At 34.1% G+C, this 17,701-nt stretch overlaps 3 protein-coding genes and 1 pseudogene across 3 annotated transcripts in view; all 4 read left to right on the forward strand.

Annotated features, from left to right (window-relative positions):
• The window catches only part of LOC126887264 (zinc finger protein 665-like), a 44,623-nt pseudogene extending 38,940 nt beyond the window's left edge, over nt 1-5,683 (forward strand).
• The window catches only part of LOC126887272 (zinc finger protein 233-like), a 113,020-nt gene extending 105,127 nt beyond the window's left edge, over nt 1-7,893 (forward strand). Inside the window, exon 2 of the mRNA XM_050654688.1 lies at nt 5,789-7,893. Within this exon, the coding sequence (XP_050510645.1) occupies nt 6,244-6,792 (549 nt within the window). The 5' untranslated portion in view covers nt 5,789-6,243 and the 3' untranslated portion in view covers nt 6,793-7,893. The remainder of the gene's footprint in view (nt 1-5,788) is intronic.
• LOC126887273 (zinc finger protein 665-like) overlaps nt 1-17,701 on the forward strand; it is a 175,796-nt gene that overhangs the window by 105,424 nt on the left and 52,671 nt on the right. The window lies entirely within an intron of this gene.
• On the forward strand, nt 11,360-13,224 carry LOC126887271 (zinc finger protein 235-like). The gene has a single exon (XM_050654687.1). The coding sequence runs from the start codon at nt 11,380-11,382 to the stop codon at nt 12,163-12,165; it is 786 nt and encodes a 261-aa protein (XP_050510644.1). The 5' UTR covers nt 11,360-11,379; the 3' UTR covers nt 12,166-13,224.

Below are 17,701 nucleotides of genomic sequence, written 5' to 3' on the forward strand. Positions count from 1 at the left end.
AAAACAAAATTAATAGCAATGATTATTTATACCTAGTTAAATTATTTGATTACGACGTGCATGTTACTAGTTAAAACGATTATCGTAACAAAGCACACGGGTAGAGATTTGGAGGTTAGATACGAAAAAATGATTATAAAAACTAGTAATGTAGACATATCAATGAATATATTCGGGCCTTTGTTTCCACTCTTAGCCCCGTATTCATAGTCGGTACTCAAGTCTGAGTCGATGCTTAAGGTTGACCTTGAAAAAATTTGTATACAAATTTGTATAAGAATTTGTTCAAGGTCCACCTTAAGCATCGACTCAGACTTGAGTACCGACTATGAATACGGGCCTTAGGTGTTTGTTTTTCCAAATTGTGTCGTTTGGGTATTCGGCCGTTCTACAGACTTTAATTATTTGACCTTTTACTTGTGATATTATCGCCTGGACTAATATTCTTTTTACTGATGAGTCAAGATCCTTTGTGGATCCGACAGACACTTTGCACTGACAGATTCACAATGTGCAAATCTTGACCTCACATGGGTAAAGATTTGGAGGTTAGATACGAAAAAATGATTATAAAAACTAGTAATGTAGACATATCAATGAATATATTCGGGCCTTTGTTTCCACTCTTAGCCCCGTATTCATAGTCGGTACTCAAGTCTGAGTCGATGCTTAAGGTTGACCTTGAAAAAATTTCTATACAAAGGGCCTAGCCGGGTAAGATGGTGAAAAGTGCCCCCAGCTCGATTTAAATTCCATATAGGCCAATTTTTAGCACATATAGAGGAACTCACTTTCTGAAATTTTTAGCCCCCTAGGTGGTCACGTGACCCCCCTAGAGCCTAATTAGGCTTTTTATGTTTTTATTTTTTATCTCAGGCGCATCAAGAGCTAGCCAAAAACTTTATTAAAAAAAGTTGTAAGTTCCAAAAAGATCTATAAGAAAAAAATTTTTTTTAATTTTTTGGCGGGAAATTAGAATTTTTAGAACAATTTTAAATTTTTAAATGACTCTGAAAAAAAAACTAAGACACTCGTTTTTACGAAAATTAATTATAATGTGTATTTTTGCACAATCTTTCACCATGAATTTTTTCAGAATTTTAAAATTGGTGAAACGTACCTTTAAAAATAAAAAACCGCATTTTTTCAGTTTTTTTCTCGTATTTTGAAACAATTTTATACATATTTTTCAAAAAAGGTAACACTGTTACTAGAATAGGTAAAAAACTGAAAAATAATTGGGGTTTGCTTAATAAAAATTTTTTGTAAAGCCATCCATTTTCAAAATACAGGGCGTTGAAGAAAACAAAATTTTACATATTTTTTACGATTTTGCTGAAACTACTGGCAACATTGTAATAAAACTTGGCGGGATTTAAGAGCTGGTTATTATGCATATTTTGACATACAATTAATGATTTGATATTCATCATTGGCTCGCATAGGAGTAATGGTCTGAACTTTTTAAAGAATAAAGATAGTACGCCACTGACATATTTCAAATTAACAATCGTTTTTTAATTTCTCGTTCAATTTGTGACAAAAAATGTATCTTCTTATTTTTTCATACGACGCGCCATTTTTATTCAAAAAATAAAAGATCTTAACCCTTACAAAATATTCGAACTTCTAGTAGTTTCTACATCTACATACATAATAAACTCATACATCCATTATCAAAATTAATTCGAATACTTTGGAAGCGTTAAGATATTTTATTTTTTGCAGCAAAACAGCGCGTCGTATGAAAAAATGAGAAGATAGATTTTTTATTGCAAATTGAACGAGGAATTCAAAAATGATTGTTAATTTGAAATATGTCAGTGGCGTACTATCTTTTTTTCTTTGAAAAGTTCAGACCATTACCCCTATGCGCGCCAATGATGAATATTAAATCCTTAGTTGTATGTCAAAACATGCACAATAACTACCTCTTAAAACCCGCCAAGTTTTATTACAATGTTGCCAGTAGTTTCGGCAAAATCGTAAAAAATATGTAAAATTTTGTTTTCTTCAACGCCCTGTATCTTGAAAATGGATGGCGTTACAAAAAATTTTTATGAAGCAAATCCCAATTATTTTTCAGTTTTTTACCTATTCTAGTGACGGCGTTAAATTTTTTGAAAAATATGTATAAAATTGTATCAAAAAAACGAAAAAAAAACCGAAAAAATGCGGTTTTTTATTTTTAAAGGTACGTTTCACCAATTTTAAAAATCTGAAAAAATTCAGGGTGAAAGATTGTGCAAAAATACACATTATAATTAATTTTCGTAAAAACGAGTGTCTTAGTTTTTTTTTCAGATTTATTTAAAAGTTTAAAATTGTTCTAAAAATTCGAATTTCCCGCCAAAAAAATAAAAAAAAATTTTTTCATATAGATCTTTTTAAAACTTACAACTTTTTTAAATAAAGTTTTTGGCTAGCTCTTAATGCGGCTGAGATAAAAAATAAAAACATAAAAAGCCTAATTAGGCTCTAGGGGGGTCACGTGACCACCTAGGGGGCTAAAAATTTCAGAAAGTGAGTTCCTCTATATGTGCTAAAAAGTGGCCTATATGGAATTTAGATTGGGTTGGGGGCACTTTTCACCATCTTACCCGGCTAGGCCCTTTGTATAAGAATTTGTTCAAGGTCGACCTTAAGCATCGACTCAGACTTGAGTACTGACTATGAATACGGGCCTTAGGTGTTTGCTTTTCCAAATTGTGTCGTTTGGGTATTCGGCCGTTCTACAGACTTTAATTATTTGACCTTTTACTTGTGATATTATCGCCTGGACTAATATTCTTTTTACTGATGAGTCAAGATCCTTTGTGGATCCGACAGACACTTTGCACTGACAGATTCACAATGTGCAAATCTTGACCTCATTAATAAAAAGAATATTAGCCCAGTCGTTAATATCCCAATCGACATGTTCTGGTGCAAAACTTAAACGTGTTATATGGTGTGCAAGCACTCGTTAACAGTAGAGAAGTAGCAGCCATCCTGGCTCTGATTCCAAATTTCCTTAATCTGTTTATAACCAAATTGGCACTTTACGAACAGAACATTACGAGCCACGGGCTATGGAAAGCTCATTTTGCAGTTGTCTAGCTGTAATATGATGTGTACGCGAAGTCTTCAGATGTAAATAGCGTTCATCTGCTGGGATCGTGACCTGGGAAGTCCTGTAACTGGTCTTCTTGTCTATCCTCCACCTTCTCTATACCTTCTTAAAGCACTTAAAACACTGGATTGGTGGATTCCCATAGATATCGCTGCGACCGTCCATCTCAAATTAAAGCTACAATTTGGACTGCTTGTTCTGACGTTATATTACTCATTTTTTGTAAAAGACCGCACTTCCTTATTGAAAACTCAAGCAGACATAGTTCACAGATCAAATTCTCGAACACAACTGTCCAAAATACAATATTCTTCTTTAACAACGTTTTGTTTGTTTTTTTTTTTCGGCAAAAGCACGCTTCAACTTGAAATGTTATGGGTTTGTAGACACCTAAAGGAGACGATAGATATCCGAGTGCATGTCATTGTTATAACACTCTGTTAAAAATTAAAAAAAATTTAAGATTTTTTTCTGTTTCAAAAATTATGCGATACATTTTGTGATTAGTGTAGTTTCTGCATAAATTTGTCTATACCAAAATGTGTACATTTGGTTTATATTTTAGGTTGTTCAAGCAGTAAGAACAGAATAAAAATGATGAAAACACCTGAACATTCATCACATGAAGAAGAAGATTTGGGTAGATACTTTGAAGAAAGAACATTAAGTAAAAATATGAAGGTTCAAGCTGGAAATGGACTTTACAAATGTGCAATTTGTTTAAAGCAATTTACTTCAGCAAGTACTCTGAAATCACATATGACTCACACTGGAGAAATGCCTTATAAGTGTGATACTTGTTTGAAACAGTTTACTGCACAAAATACTCTGAAATCACATATGGTGACTCACACTGAACATAAGCCGTACAAGTGTGAAATTTGTTTTAAGCAGTTTGCTCAAGCCGGTCATTTGAAATCACATATGATGACTCACACTGGAGAAAAGCCTTACAAGTGCGAGATTTGTCTTAAGCAGTTTGCTCATGCCACTAGCTTGAAACCACACGTGCTGACTCACACTGGAGAAAAGCCTTATAAGTGTGATATTTGTTTTAAGCGGTTTACTCAAGCAGGTTCTTTGAAATCACACATGATGACTCACACTGGAGAAAAACCTTACAAGTGTGATATTTGTCGTAAGCAGTTTACTCATGCCAGTAATTTGAAGTCACACATGATGACTCACACTGGAGAAAACCCTTACAAGTGCAAGATTTGTCTTAAGCAGTTTACTCATGCCAGTAGTTTGAAATCACACATGATGAGGCACACTGGAGAAAAGTCTTATAAGTGTGACATTTGTTTTAAGCAGTTTACTCAAGCCGGTAATTTGAAATCACATGTGATGACTCACACTGGAGAAAAGACTTACAAGTGCGAGATTTGTCTTAAGCAGTTTGCTCGTGCCAGTAGCTTGAAATCACACGTGATGACTCACTTTGGAGAAAAGCCTTATAAGTGTGATATTTGTTTTAAGCAGTTTACTCGTGCCAGTATATTGAAGTCACACATGATGACTCACACTGGTGAAAAACCTTACAAGTGCGATATTTGTCTTAAGCAGTTTACTCATGCCAATAGTTTGAAATCACACATGATGAGTCACACTGGAGAAAAGTCTTATAAGTGTGACATTTGTTTTAAGCCGTTTACTCAAGCCGGTCATTTGATAACGCATAGGATGATTCACAGTGGAGAAAAGTCTTACAAGTGTGAAATTTGTTTTAAGCAGTTTGCTCAAGCCGGTAATTTGAAATCACATGTGATGACTCACACTGGAGAAAAGCCTTATACGTGTGATATTTGTTTTAAGCAGTTTACTCAAGCCGGTCATTTCAAAACGCATAGGATGATTCACACTGGAGAAAAGTCTTACAAGTGTGATATTTGTTTTAAGCAGTTTACTCAAGCCAGTAATTTGAAATCACACATGATGACTCACACTGGTGAAAAACCTTACAAGTGCGATATTTGTCTTAAGCAGTTTACTCATGCCAATAGTTTGAAATCACACATGATGAGTCACACTGGAGAAAAGTCTTATTAGTGTGACATTTGTTTTAAGCAGTTTACTCAAGCCGGTCCTTTGAAGTCACACATGATAACTCACACTGGAAAAATCCCTTACAAGTGCGAGATTTGTCTAAACCTGTGTTCCTAAACCTGGGAAGTTTTGGAACTGGTCTTCTTGTGTATCCTCCACTTTCTCTATTTATACCTTCTTTAAAACACTTAAAATACTGGATTGGTGGATTCCCATAGATATCGCTGCGACCGTCCATCTCAAATTAAAGCTACAATTTGGACTGCTTGTTCTGACGTTATATTACTCATTTTTTGTAAAAGACCACACTCCCTCATTGAAAAGTGGAGCAGACATAGTGCACAGATCAAATTCTCGAACACAACTGTCCAAAATACATATTCTTCTTTAACAACGTTTTGTTTTTTTTTCGGCAAAAGCACGCTTCAACTTGAAATATTATGGGTTTGTAGACACCTAAAGAAGACGATAGACATCCGAGTACATGTACAAACAACACTCTGCTATAAATTAAAAAAAAATAAAGATTTTTTTCTGTTCCAAAAATTATGCGATACTTTTTGTGATTAGTGTAGTTTCTGCATACATTTGTCTGTATACCAAAATGTGTACATTTGGTTTATATTTTAGGTTGTTCAGGCAATAAGAACAGAATAAAAATGATGAAAACACCTGAAGATTCATCTCATGAAGAAGAAAATTTGGGTAGTAACATTCAAGAAAGAACATTAGAACAATAAAAACATGAAAGTTCTAACTGGAAGTGGACCTTACAAGTGTGCAATTTGTTTAAAACAATTTACTGCAGCATGTACCCTGAAATCACATATGATGACTCGCACTGGAGAAAAGCCTTACCAGTGCGAAATTTGTCTTAAACAGTTTACTCAAGCCAGTAGTTTAAAAGCACATTTTTTGAGAATACACAGTGAAGACACGCCTTACAAGTGTGATATTTGTGTGAAACAGTTTACTGCACCAAGTGCTCTGAAATTACATATGATGACTCACACCGGAGAAAAACCTCATAAATGTGAAATTTGTTTGAAACGGTTTATTGTAGCTAGGGATCTGAAATCACATAAATGGTGACTCACACAGGAGAAAAACCTTACAAGTGTGATATTTGTTTGAAGCAGTTTACTGATGCAAGTAATTTGAGAAGAGATGTGATAACACACACTGGAGTAAAGCCTTACAAATGTGAAATTTGTTTGAAACAATTTGCTGATGCAACTAATTTGAATGTACATTTGACAACACACACTGGAGAAAAGCCTTACAAGTGTCATATTTGTTTGAAACAGGTTAGTCAAGCCAGTAGTTTGAAATCACACATGATGACTCATACTGGAGAAAAGCCTTGTAAGTGTGATATTTGTTATAAGCAGTTTATTAAAGCCGGTCATTTGAAATCACATATGATGACTCACACTGGAGAAAAGCCTTATAGGTGTGATATTTGTTTGAAGCACTTTACTCAGGCAAATAATTTGAAAGCACATTTGAGAATACACACTGGAGAAAAGCCTTACAGGTGCGAAATCTGTTTTAAGCAGCTTACTCGAACCGACCATTTGAAATCACACATGATGACTCACACTGGAAAAACCACAGATGTGAAATTTGTGTGAAACAAGGGAGAAATGCAGTTTTTGTTTTTTTTATTCAAACTTGGACCACCATTTCCATATAGCTATTTCTGCCTCTCAGACGTCATCGGTGGAGCTTTGCAGTCACAACTCTAAATCAAATATTACAGCCTGCCTTATTTAAGGGAAACTACCGCGAATGCAATAATTCCACCTTTGAAACGCAAAACAGCGACATCTTTCGTAAAAACGAGGAAAACGAAAAGTCTCAGATACAAAGTTTACTGTAATAAAACAATTCAAATAATTGAAATAAATTAATAAACAATATTTTAAATCTAAGACTCTTCGCCAAAAGAAACTGCTCTCTGGTTGCATCCTGAATCTCCGGTTTTAACAATTTATAAGCACCGAGATGACGAATATAGAAGAAAGCAGAAAGGACAACTGTAACGTATCTACTCCCTTTTCGTCTAGGAAAAGAGACGAAAGACAGTTTTAAGTACTCAAAAATCTGAGTAAAGGCTGTATGACACTATGCATTTTCTTGTATCATTTCTAATATCGTTTCTTTTATACATTTTCTTGTATCATTTTTGCACATATTTGTGCTAAAATATTTGCATTAGAATTATCTTCAGTTTTATCCAAATTAGCAGCTATTGTATTTTGTAAAAAATGATGCACCATGAAACCTAAATTTATAGTTTGAACTTTAGGAGCTAAATATATGGTTATTAGTAGAACAGTAGTCCATACCAAACGGTATATTAAGTATCAATAAAAGATTTATAAATAATACCTACAAAAACACAAATAAATTCATCAATACATTATCCCATTTTCATTTCAGCCGCCATTATGAGTAAGTAATTATGACATTTTAGATGTTTTACCAGCAGGTTTTACGTTTTTGCTCTTTGCGCAGAAATTGGCGCAGTTCTTGTACAAGAATCTGTGCCCGACACAAATTCTTGTATCTGTGTATGACACTATGCATTTTTTTGACATATCAGAAACGATATTAGAAATGATACAAGAAAATGTATAGTGTCATACAGCCTTAAAGATGAATAATAGACTAAGAGCCGCTATAGGTGAAATTTCTTAATCATTTTAGGCACGATGGGACCCTATAACTTAAATAGTAGAACCTAAAAGAAAACGTTTGAACACTGTGCCGTCACTTTTCAGTGGCACATGCGTCGACAGTGGCGCATCAAACTTTCCACTTATGGACGGGATAAATAAATTAAAAGTTACCCTCCCTTACTAACAGAATTAATTTTTTTTTATTTTGTTAAGTTCTATGTGATTAACACATAGGATTCAGCGTAATTTAAAGTTTTTGATGGTGGAGGCAGGGAGAAGGGGGTGGTGGGTTAAAATTACGATGAATCTTATGTCTTAATCACATAGAAGTAAAAAAAATGAAAAAAATTAAATTCTGGTGATGAGGGAGGGTATTTTTTAATTTATGTATCCCGTCCATAAGCGGAAAGTTTGATGCGCCACTGTAGACGCATGTGCCACTGAAAAGTGACGGCACAGTGCTCAAACGTTTTCTTTTAGGTTCTACTATTTAAGTTATAGGGTCCCATCGTGCCTAAAATGATTAAGAAATTTCACCTATAGCGGCTCTTAGTCTATAAGGGGGAAAGGCAGTTTTTGTTTTTATTTGATTCAGAGTTGGACCACTATCTCCAGATAGCTATTTCTGCCTCTCAGGCGTCATCGGTGAAGCTATGCAGTCACAACTCTAAACCAATGTTCCATCCTTGTTCCTATTTACTCAGATTTTTGAATAGTTGAAACTGTCTTTCGGCTCTTTTCCTAGACGAAAAGAGAGTAGATACGTGACCGTTGTCCTTTCTGCTTTCTTCTACATTTGTCGTCTCCGTGGTTATAAATTGTTAAAGCCGGTTAAGCCGGAGATTCAGGATGCAACCAGAAAGCAGTTTCTTTTGACAAAGAGTCTTAGATTTAAAATATCGTTTATTATTTTATTTCAACGATAAACGATTGTTATAGATGTTATAGACAAACGAATAAGAATAATCGCGGAAGAGACACTAGACGAGTCACAAAGCGGAAGGAGCATACAAGATCATATTATATTCACGCTAAAACAAATAAGCGAAAAAGCGCTTCAAGAGAAAAATAACATATACTTAGCCTTATTAGACCTAGAAAAGGATTTCGACAAAGTACCCAGACAGAGAGTGTGGAAAGTGCTAAGAGAGAAAGGTGTAGGACATAAAATGATACGAATCATCCAGAAAATATATAGCCAGAATATGAACTCGGTGATTAGTAACAATTGATCAAACACTTTTACAGGACACAACAGGAGGACTAAGACAAGGCGGAGCACATGCTTAACACTGTTTATTTTGTTTATGGACCAAATAATTATATTGATGCAAGAAATTTGAGAACACACACTGGGAGTAGGGAAAAGCCTTACAAGTGTGATATTTCTGTTAATCAATTTACGTAAATTTGAAATCACGTTTGAAAAGGACACACTACAGTAGTGCGTTTGTTTAATGTAATTTATTAACAGGTTGACTGCCACAAAAGAATATTTAAAAAAGTCTATTGTGCCAAGTTGAAAAAAGTGCATCTGGCAACCAATTGAAATACTTCGATTATAGGCTTTTCATTCTGTCATTTGTTTGGAGCTTCTGTCATGTGTCGCATAATATTAATATATTTATCTACGTCATACGTTATGGGCATCTACCAATGATACAAACCAAAGACGTATGACGTAGATATATTAATATTATGTGACACATGACAGAAGCTCGAAACAAATGACAATCGATGAAAAGCCCTATTAGTGATTCTCATTGATTCAAGTCTCATCATAAACTGAACGACCGCTTCTGGCATGTATTATTGCGCTGAGTGGTTGCATTGACTAATATTCCATCAGTACCTAGAGGTTTGATAGTTAGTAAGACAGTCACAGTCAACTCAAGGTAACGCTTCTTATTCTGGACCAACAAATGTAGTGATTAACCTATCAGAGCGCCTTTTTTGAATTTAGGACGTATGATAGTAGTTGATAACTAGGTATGTACTATACAAGCCTCTAAAATTTTTCTTGACAAGGAAACGCACTATATTGGGACTTCTTCTTCTTCATGTACCATGTCCTTTCAGAACGTTGGTTACCATCATAGCTATTTTAATTTTATTCACTGCCACCCTGAATAGCATACTTTTATCAACACAACAACAATCTCTTTGGGACCTCTCATTACATGTCCGAAATACTCCAGCTTTCTCTGCGTGATCCTTTTTATAATCTCGGCAGTCCTGCTGAGATATTCTATTATTGTGGAGTGCTCTTCTATAGCACTACATTTCGACACCATAAAGTAGGACTGAGAGCACGTAGCAGCAAAATACGCGGATCCTCAATGCCAATTTTAGGTCTCTGTTACATAACACCTTGGACATCCTTCTAAAAACGGCTCTGGCGTGTTCTAACCTAGATTTAATTTCGCCGTGACTTTCTCTGTTACAATTTGATTGCTGTCCAAGGTATACGATTTTATTAACTTGCTCAAGTTTGGTATTATTTACATAATATAGACGGTTTTATGTTCTGTTGTTTACTAATTACGAGTATAAGTACAAAACTTACTGTGAAACTTGTGAAGGTCAACCACACCTTTGTTTATATTGTTTCAACAAACAATCCAAATAACTGATTATTTTTAATTTCTTTCATGTTTTTATTTAATTGTTGTATGTTATTTTGTTTGAAATGTATATTATATTTTTTACTAAAAATAAATAAATACATGTCAAAATTTCGATACCATTTCAGTCTCACCTATTTGTCAAAATAAAAACTGTTATGGGATAAAACTGATATGGGACCATGCAAGTTCGGCAAAGCGACCTCTATTTCTACGCTCTGTACTTTTATTCGCACTTTTAATTATATTGGCCAATTATATTAGTCCTGGTTGCTGGATAATTGTCAAAGCCATAGTCCAAAAAAATAATAAGAAAAAATAAGATGCAGGTTATGTTATGCAAACATAAACAATCGTATGTAGTAAATAAAATTAGTTATTAAAATGCAGTACTGCAAGCAAAATACAATTAATTAAATTTACCTTTATATAATAATTGCATATCATATCAATATTGTGGAGCAATATATAATTTTTCTGCTTCAATGACAGAAGGTATGAAATATACGTCAATTTGACAATTTCAATTGACAATATGAATTATTTACGATAGTTGCAATATTTCTCCGCGGCTCGCGCACGGTCGTTTCTCGTTTCCCTTCCAAGTACTTGCACACCGCGAAATGCGACAGCGGTCGAATACTGCAATAGCTTCCGAAGTGGAAATCGTAACGTCAAATAAACTTAATTTTAAAGTAAAATTGTGACTTATTCCCAACAAAAATAATAAATAGCTTATAAGTATGAAATTTGTTTTTAACAATTTGCTGTTTATCGCATACTAAATATAAAATTTCATTAAAGTTATTAAATGAAAATGTTTGCTTTTTTTCTCTCCTTACATATACATATTTTCCTTCGCCTCAAGTTTGAAATCACCTCTTCGCCTCACGCCAGTAGTTTGAAATCACATATGATGACTCACACTGGAGAAAAGCCTTATAAGTGTGATACTTGTTTGAAACAGTTTACTGCACAAAGTGCTCTGAAATCACATATGGTGACTCACACTGGAGAAAAGCCTTATAAGTGCAAAATTTGTTTTAAGCAGTTTACTCAGGCTGGTCATTTGAAATCACACATGATGACTCACACTGGAGAGAAGTCTTACAAATGTGAAATTTGTTTTAAGCAGTTTGCTCAAGCCGGTCAATTGAAATCACATATGATGACTCACACTGGAGAAAAGCCTTACAAGTGCGAGATTTGTCTTAAGCAGTTTACTCACGCCAGTAGTTTGAAATCACATATGATGACTCACACTGGAGAAAAGCCTTATAAGTGTGATACTTGTTTGAAACAGTTTACTGCACAAAGTGCTCTGAAATCACACATGATGACTCACACTGGAGAAAAGCCTTATAAGTGCAAAATTTGTTTTAAGCAGTTTACTCAGGCTGGTCATTTGAAATCACACATGATGACTCACACTGGAGAGAAGTCTTACAAGTGTAAAATTTGTTTTAAGCAGTTCACTCAAGTCGCTCCTTTGAAATCACACATGATGACCCATACTGGAGAAAAGGCCTATAAGTGTGATATTTGTCTCAAACAGTTTACTCAAACCGGTAATTTGAAATTACATATGATGACTCACACTGGAGAAAAGCCTTATAAGTGTGATATTTGTTTGAAACACTTTACTCAGGCAAGTAATTTGAAAACACATTTGAGAACACACACTGGAGAAAAGGCCTAAAGTGTGACATTTGTCTCAAACAGTTTAGTCAAACCGGTCATTTGAAATCACACATGATGACTCACACTGGAGAAAAGCCTTTCAAGTGTAAAATTTGTTTTAAGCAATTCACTCAAGTCGGTTCTTTGAAATCACACATGATGACCCACACTGGAGAAAAGGCATATAAGTGTGACATTTGTCTCAAACAGTTTAGTCAAACCGGTCATTTGAAATCACACATGATGACTCACACTGGAGAAAAGCCTTTCAAGTGTAAAATTTGTTTTAAGCAATTCACTCAAGTCGGTTCTTTGAAATCACACATGATGACCCACACTGGAGAAAAGGCATATAAGTGTGACATTTGTCTCAAACAGTTTACTCAAACCGGTCATTGGAAATCACATATGATGACTCACACTCGAGAAAAGCCTTACAAGTGCGAGATTTGTTTTAAGCAGTTTACTCATGCCCAAAGTTTGAAATCACACATTATGAATCACACTGGATAAAAGCCTTACAAGTGTAAAATTTGTTTTAAGCAGTTTACCCAAGTCGGTCCTTTGAAATCACACATGATGACCCACACTGGAGAAAAGGCCTATAAGTGTGACATTTGTCTCAAACAGTTTACTCAAACCGGTCATTTGAAATCACACATGATGACTCATACTGGAGAAAAGCCTTACAAGTGTCATATTTGTTTGAAACAGGTTACTCATGCCACTAGTTTGAAATCACACATGATGACTCACTTTGGAGAAAACCTCACAGATGTGAAATTAGTGTAATACAGTTTATTGATGCAAGGAATTTGAAATCCAATATGAGATATCACACTGAAGAGCTTTACATGTGATATTTCTTTTAATCAATTTACGCAGGTAATGCATTTGAAAAGACACACAGGATATCAGCTTTTTATAAGTATTGTTTCGAAGTTATTTCCTTGCGGCATCTTAAGAGGGTAGGCGCAAAATTTCGGGTTAATGCTTTTTAAATACATTCAGTTTTTTCGAATCCTGAAAAAACTAATAAATATTTTTGAAAAATTTAATGTAGAATGAAAGATTACATTATTGCCGACGGCCGAAAGTCACTTACGACAGATACGCATTAGAGAGTCGCAGAAGTGACTCGAGTCATCGCGGACTATCTAGCTCACATTCTTTACGTTGTTTTTAATCTTCATGAACGCATTTGGAAGTCGCGGAAATACAAGGAAAAGTTATTTACCAGTACTTTTATTGCTGAAATCGAATCTTATGATTGTATATATTAATAATATATGTATGCAAAGTCCGCAGATAGTGTGCTACTTTTTTATAAACAAAATAGCGCCCGAAAATCGAGTTTTTCTCAATTTTTGCTCTATAACTCCAAAGATTTTAACTTTACACCAAAAACGCCCAAATAAAAATTCAATTCTGCATAGAGACGTGTTTTTCCCGATTTACTTCGACGAAAATTTTCCCCGGAAAATGCGGGTTTTTCCAACATCTTTAATTTTCAACTAAAATTTTAGATAAGTAATTGTTTATCAATAATTAAATAACTTGGTAATATAAAAGCCCTTTTCGTATAGATAATAATTCCAGAAGCCGATGAAAATTGAATGAACAGTTTAGCAACAATTGAAGTACTACATAATTAAAAATTTACGGTCGCTATAATAACCACAATAATTATGATACATAAGAATAACTATGATTTTTGTATAAAAAGATACTGTATCTATCTAATGTACTTTATAGAATTGAAATTGGACTATCTAAGCGGCCTCAGGAATATTTTAAAATTATAAACAATTTCTTGGCTTATAAAGAATTAGAATATCTCGGGAAATATTCGATTAAATTAAATCATGAAAACGGTACTGAAAAAAAGCGGCAGGGCGCTTCTTCTAAAAGAAAAAACGTTTAATTGTGATGAATGGTTCCTGAGATACAACCGGTCAAATAGGTCTGGATCCCGCGTATGAAAAAAAAAGTTGATTAATAGCAAGCTGAAAATTTGTTAATAGCTTAAAGGTGTCTAGTCGGATAAACTTTGATATAAGGGAACACTGGAACAGGGGTAGTTTTAATTGTGGAATAGGTTAAAAATTTGGAATGATCAGACCACGAAAACGGCACATTTATTTTGTCCGACAGAACAGACTTGAACTCTCCGAACAGAGATTAAACTCTCATGCAAAAATCAGACTGCAACTTATCACCTGTCACAATTCCTGTGGTTTGACATATTCTACATGTTCCACTCATTAAAACGCGCATTTGGTGATAAATAGCAGTCTGATTTTTGCATGAGAGTTTAATCTCTGTTCGGAGAGTTTAAGTCTGTTCTGTCGGACAAAATACATGTGCCGTTTTCGTGGTCTGACCGTTCCAAATTTTTAACCTGTTTCACAATTAAATCTGCCCCTGTTCCAGTGTTCCCATATATTAATGTTTATCCGACTAGACACCCTTAAGCTATTAACAAATTTTTAGCTTGCTATTAATCAACTTTTTTTCAGACGCGACGAGGACTTGATTCAATTTTTAATGAGAATCTCAAGTCTTCCACTGTCTTGTACGCGACGAGCCGCGGTTCGCGACCCTCTAATGCGTTTCTGCCTTTAGAATGAACAAAAAGTTTTTTTTGAATAAGATATTTGAAATTAAAAATCATACTCAATTTTCTGTTCTTTTTCACCCCTGTAATTTATTTAAATAAACATAGAAGGTTTCAGGGACTTCCGGCAATCGGTAATAATGTAGTCTTTCGTTGTCTTTAAATTTTTCGAAAATATAAAATATACTTATTAGTTTTCTCAGAATTCGAAAAAAATTAATGCATTTAAAAAGCGTTGGCCCGAAAAATTTTGCGCCCACTCTCTTAATGCAATTTACTATGTTGTTTCGAATAAGCAATAATTTTACGTTAAAATAAGTTTATTTGACTTTTCGATTACCACTTCGGAAATCGTTCTCAAAATACAAAACATTAATAAATTAAACACATTTTGTTTTTTTTTCTTGGTAAAAAAATATAATAATTTAATTTTATCTGACTCATTCATATTGACAATTAAGACATATTTTCTTCATTTTAAAGTAGATTATTTTAAAATGATACTACCAATATTTAATTAATTTTGCGAGTAACGTAAATGTAAGACTAAATACTTAATATGAGAGGTTTCTTCTCATGATTTACTATGGGATCACTAAAGCGCTGGTATATATTATACAAATATACAACGGCAAATATACATACTTTTGCGAAATGTACCGATAGAAAGGGTTGTAAATACAAATACCTAGGAACCTGGATTTCAGACAATACTTATCAAACAAGGAAATAAGGGCCAGGATAGAAATAGCAAGAAATGCGTTTATAAAAATGAAAACAATTATCTGCAACAAAGCCTTACATATAGAACTGAGCGTAAGAGCTTTGAGATGCTACGTGTGTTTTCGATACTGCAATATGAACTTAAAAGCTGGATATTGAAGCAAGAACACATAAATAAGCTACATTCCTTTGAAATGTGGTGTTACAGGAGGATGCTTAGAAAAGCATGGATACAGAAGAAAATTAACACGGAAGTATTGCGAGAAATGGGCAAAAAATACGAAATAATAAACACAATAGAAATAAGAAAGTACAATATGTGGAACACGTGATGAGGGGACAGCGATATGAACTGTTAAGACCAGAGGTGTCACCAGGATGATGCTAAGGGGGGGTTACAACTACTTGATGGTCTCTGGGAGGTATGAAATAGTAATGGTGTTAAGCGTATAGAGCTCAAAGTACATTCAAAAGGGGCGTTATAACCCCCAACCCCCCCCTGGTTACTCCTGTCATATAGAAAACAATGTCAATAACTCGTTTCCTTGCGATATAGGGGATTAGCCAAATCATTTAGATCTGAAATTTCAACAATATTTTATAAATAATCGACCGAATCAATATATTGATAAAATTAGTGACTGTGTTACACAACTGAATAATTTCTAATATAAAACTAGACATTTGCAAAGTGCGATTTTTTATAAAATGAAAGCTAATGGGGAAAAATTCTTTGTGATAGTGAATAGTGTACAGTCCCTAAATGTAGCCGTGTTTATTGTTACGTTTGTAAACTGATTTCTACGAAAATTATTGTTCTTGTAACTTTTGATGGGTATAATGACTGGAAAAATACCAATAGGATAGGACAGTTAATTCAACATGAGCGATCTCTTGAAACCTGCAAACCTTGAGATCTGCAAACCTTAACACGTTGACGGACACTGCGTCAAATTTATAAGCTATATTAATGGAAATTCGACGTCTATAGACGTTGTTGTCCGTCAACGTGTTAATTGAAGGAAAGATCGAAGGAAGAGGGGGATTAGGCAGGAAGATAATGTCATACAATAGACAGGACTAAGAAACATAGGGGACCTAATACATATACTGCAAGGGATCGCGAAAAATGGTCAAACGTAATCGCGAACATCTATTAGTGGATTGCATAAGAAGAAAAAGAAGATCTCTTGAACATATTTCATAACGTACGTTAGTCAAGAGAAGTAGTATTTACACCAGGACAAATTGTAACATTAATGAAAAAAAGTTATTTATAAAAAAAGGAACATTTTGAATAACGTTCTTCAACGAATACTAGCAACAAGCAACAACCAAATTATTTATAAAAGGAAATGATCATTTTTCGCATTTAAGATGAAGACAGCCCTAGATTTTGGATATCCAAATAAATACAGATTTGAAGTTTTGCAAAGTCATACTGGTTGAATGTTCACAATTTTTTAAGATACTCAGCTGAAATTTAAATTTTAAACGCAGCCTACTGCGACTCCACAAACAGGGTAAATTTGAGATGTTTTGCTTCACATTAGAGATATCGGAAAAAGTAGTTACATAATACGGCTTTTCATTCACGGTCATTTGTTTCGAGCTGCTGTCATATGTCGTATACTCCGTGTGTATTAATATTATACACAGATTATACCACACATGACAGAAGCTCGAAACAAATGACAATCGATGAAAAGCCGTATTGAAAGTTGTTCTAAATATTAGATATTTATTATTCTATACCTCACATTCCAAATTTCATGACAAAATTTAAAAATTCTAACTTAAAATTGGCTGCCCGAGATGCATAAATGGAGGGGAAAACCCCCCCTCTCGAAGGTGAAAAATATACATTTAAAATAAGTCCGGGATTGAATAAAATGACTAATTCTAAGCAACTTTTGTTCTATAGAGTTTTTGAAGATATTCTTATTTAGGCGCGACTCGATTGAGGGTAAAATTGTAAATAAATCTGTGCGCCTGCGCAGACAGTATGTACACAGACAGTATGTAGTTCATTGCTAATCTTTCAAGATAGGTATGTATGTATCTGCATGTAACCGTGCAAATAAGTCATTAAAAGAATATATTAGTGTTTTTAGGAAATGTATTATTTATTATAAGTCTTGTGTTTTTGGATTTGTGTTTCTCTGTAGTAAAATAATAAAATATTATGTAAGCATAACATTTTTACACTATATGT

Source organism: Diabrotica virgifera, chromosome 6, assembly GCF_917563875.1.
Source record: "Diabrotica virgifera virgifera chromosome 6, PGI_DIABVI_V3a".
Taxonomy (NCBI): domain Eukaryota; kingdom Metazoa; phylum Arthropoda; class Insecta; order Coleoptera; family Chrysomelidae; genus Diabrotica; species Diabrotica virgifera.

Bases quoted from the DNA above. Each gene is read 5' to 3' on its own strand.
- LOC126887271 (XM_050654687.1), top strand. From the start codon at position 11,380: ATGATGACTCACACTGGAGAAAAGCCTTATAAGTGTGATACTTGTTTG.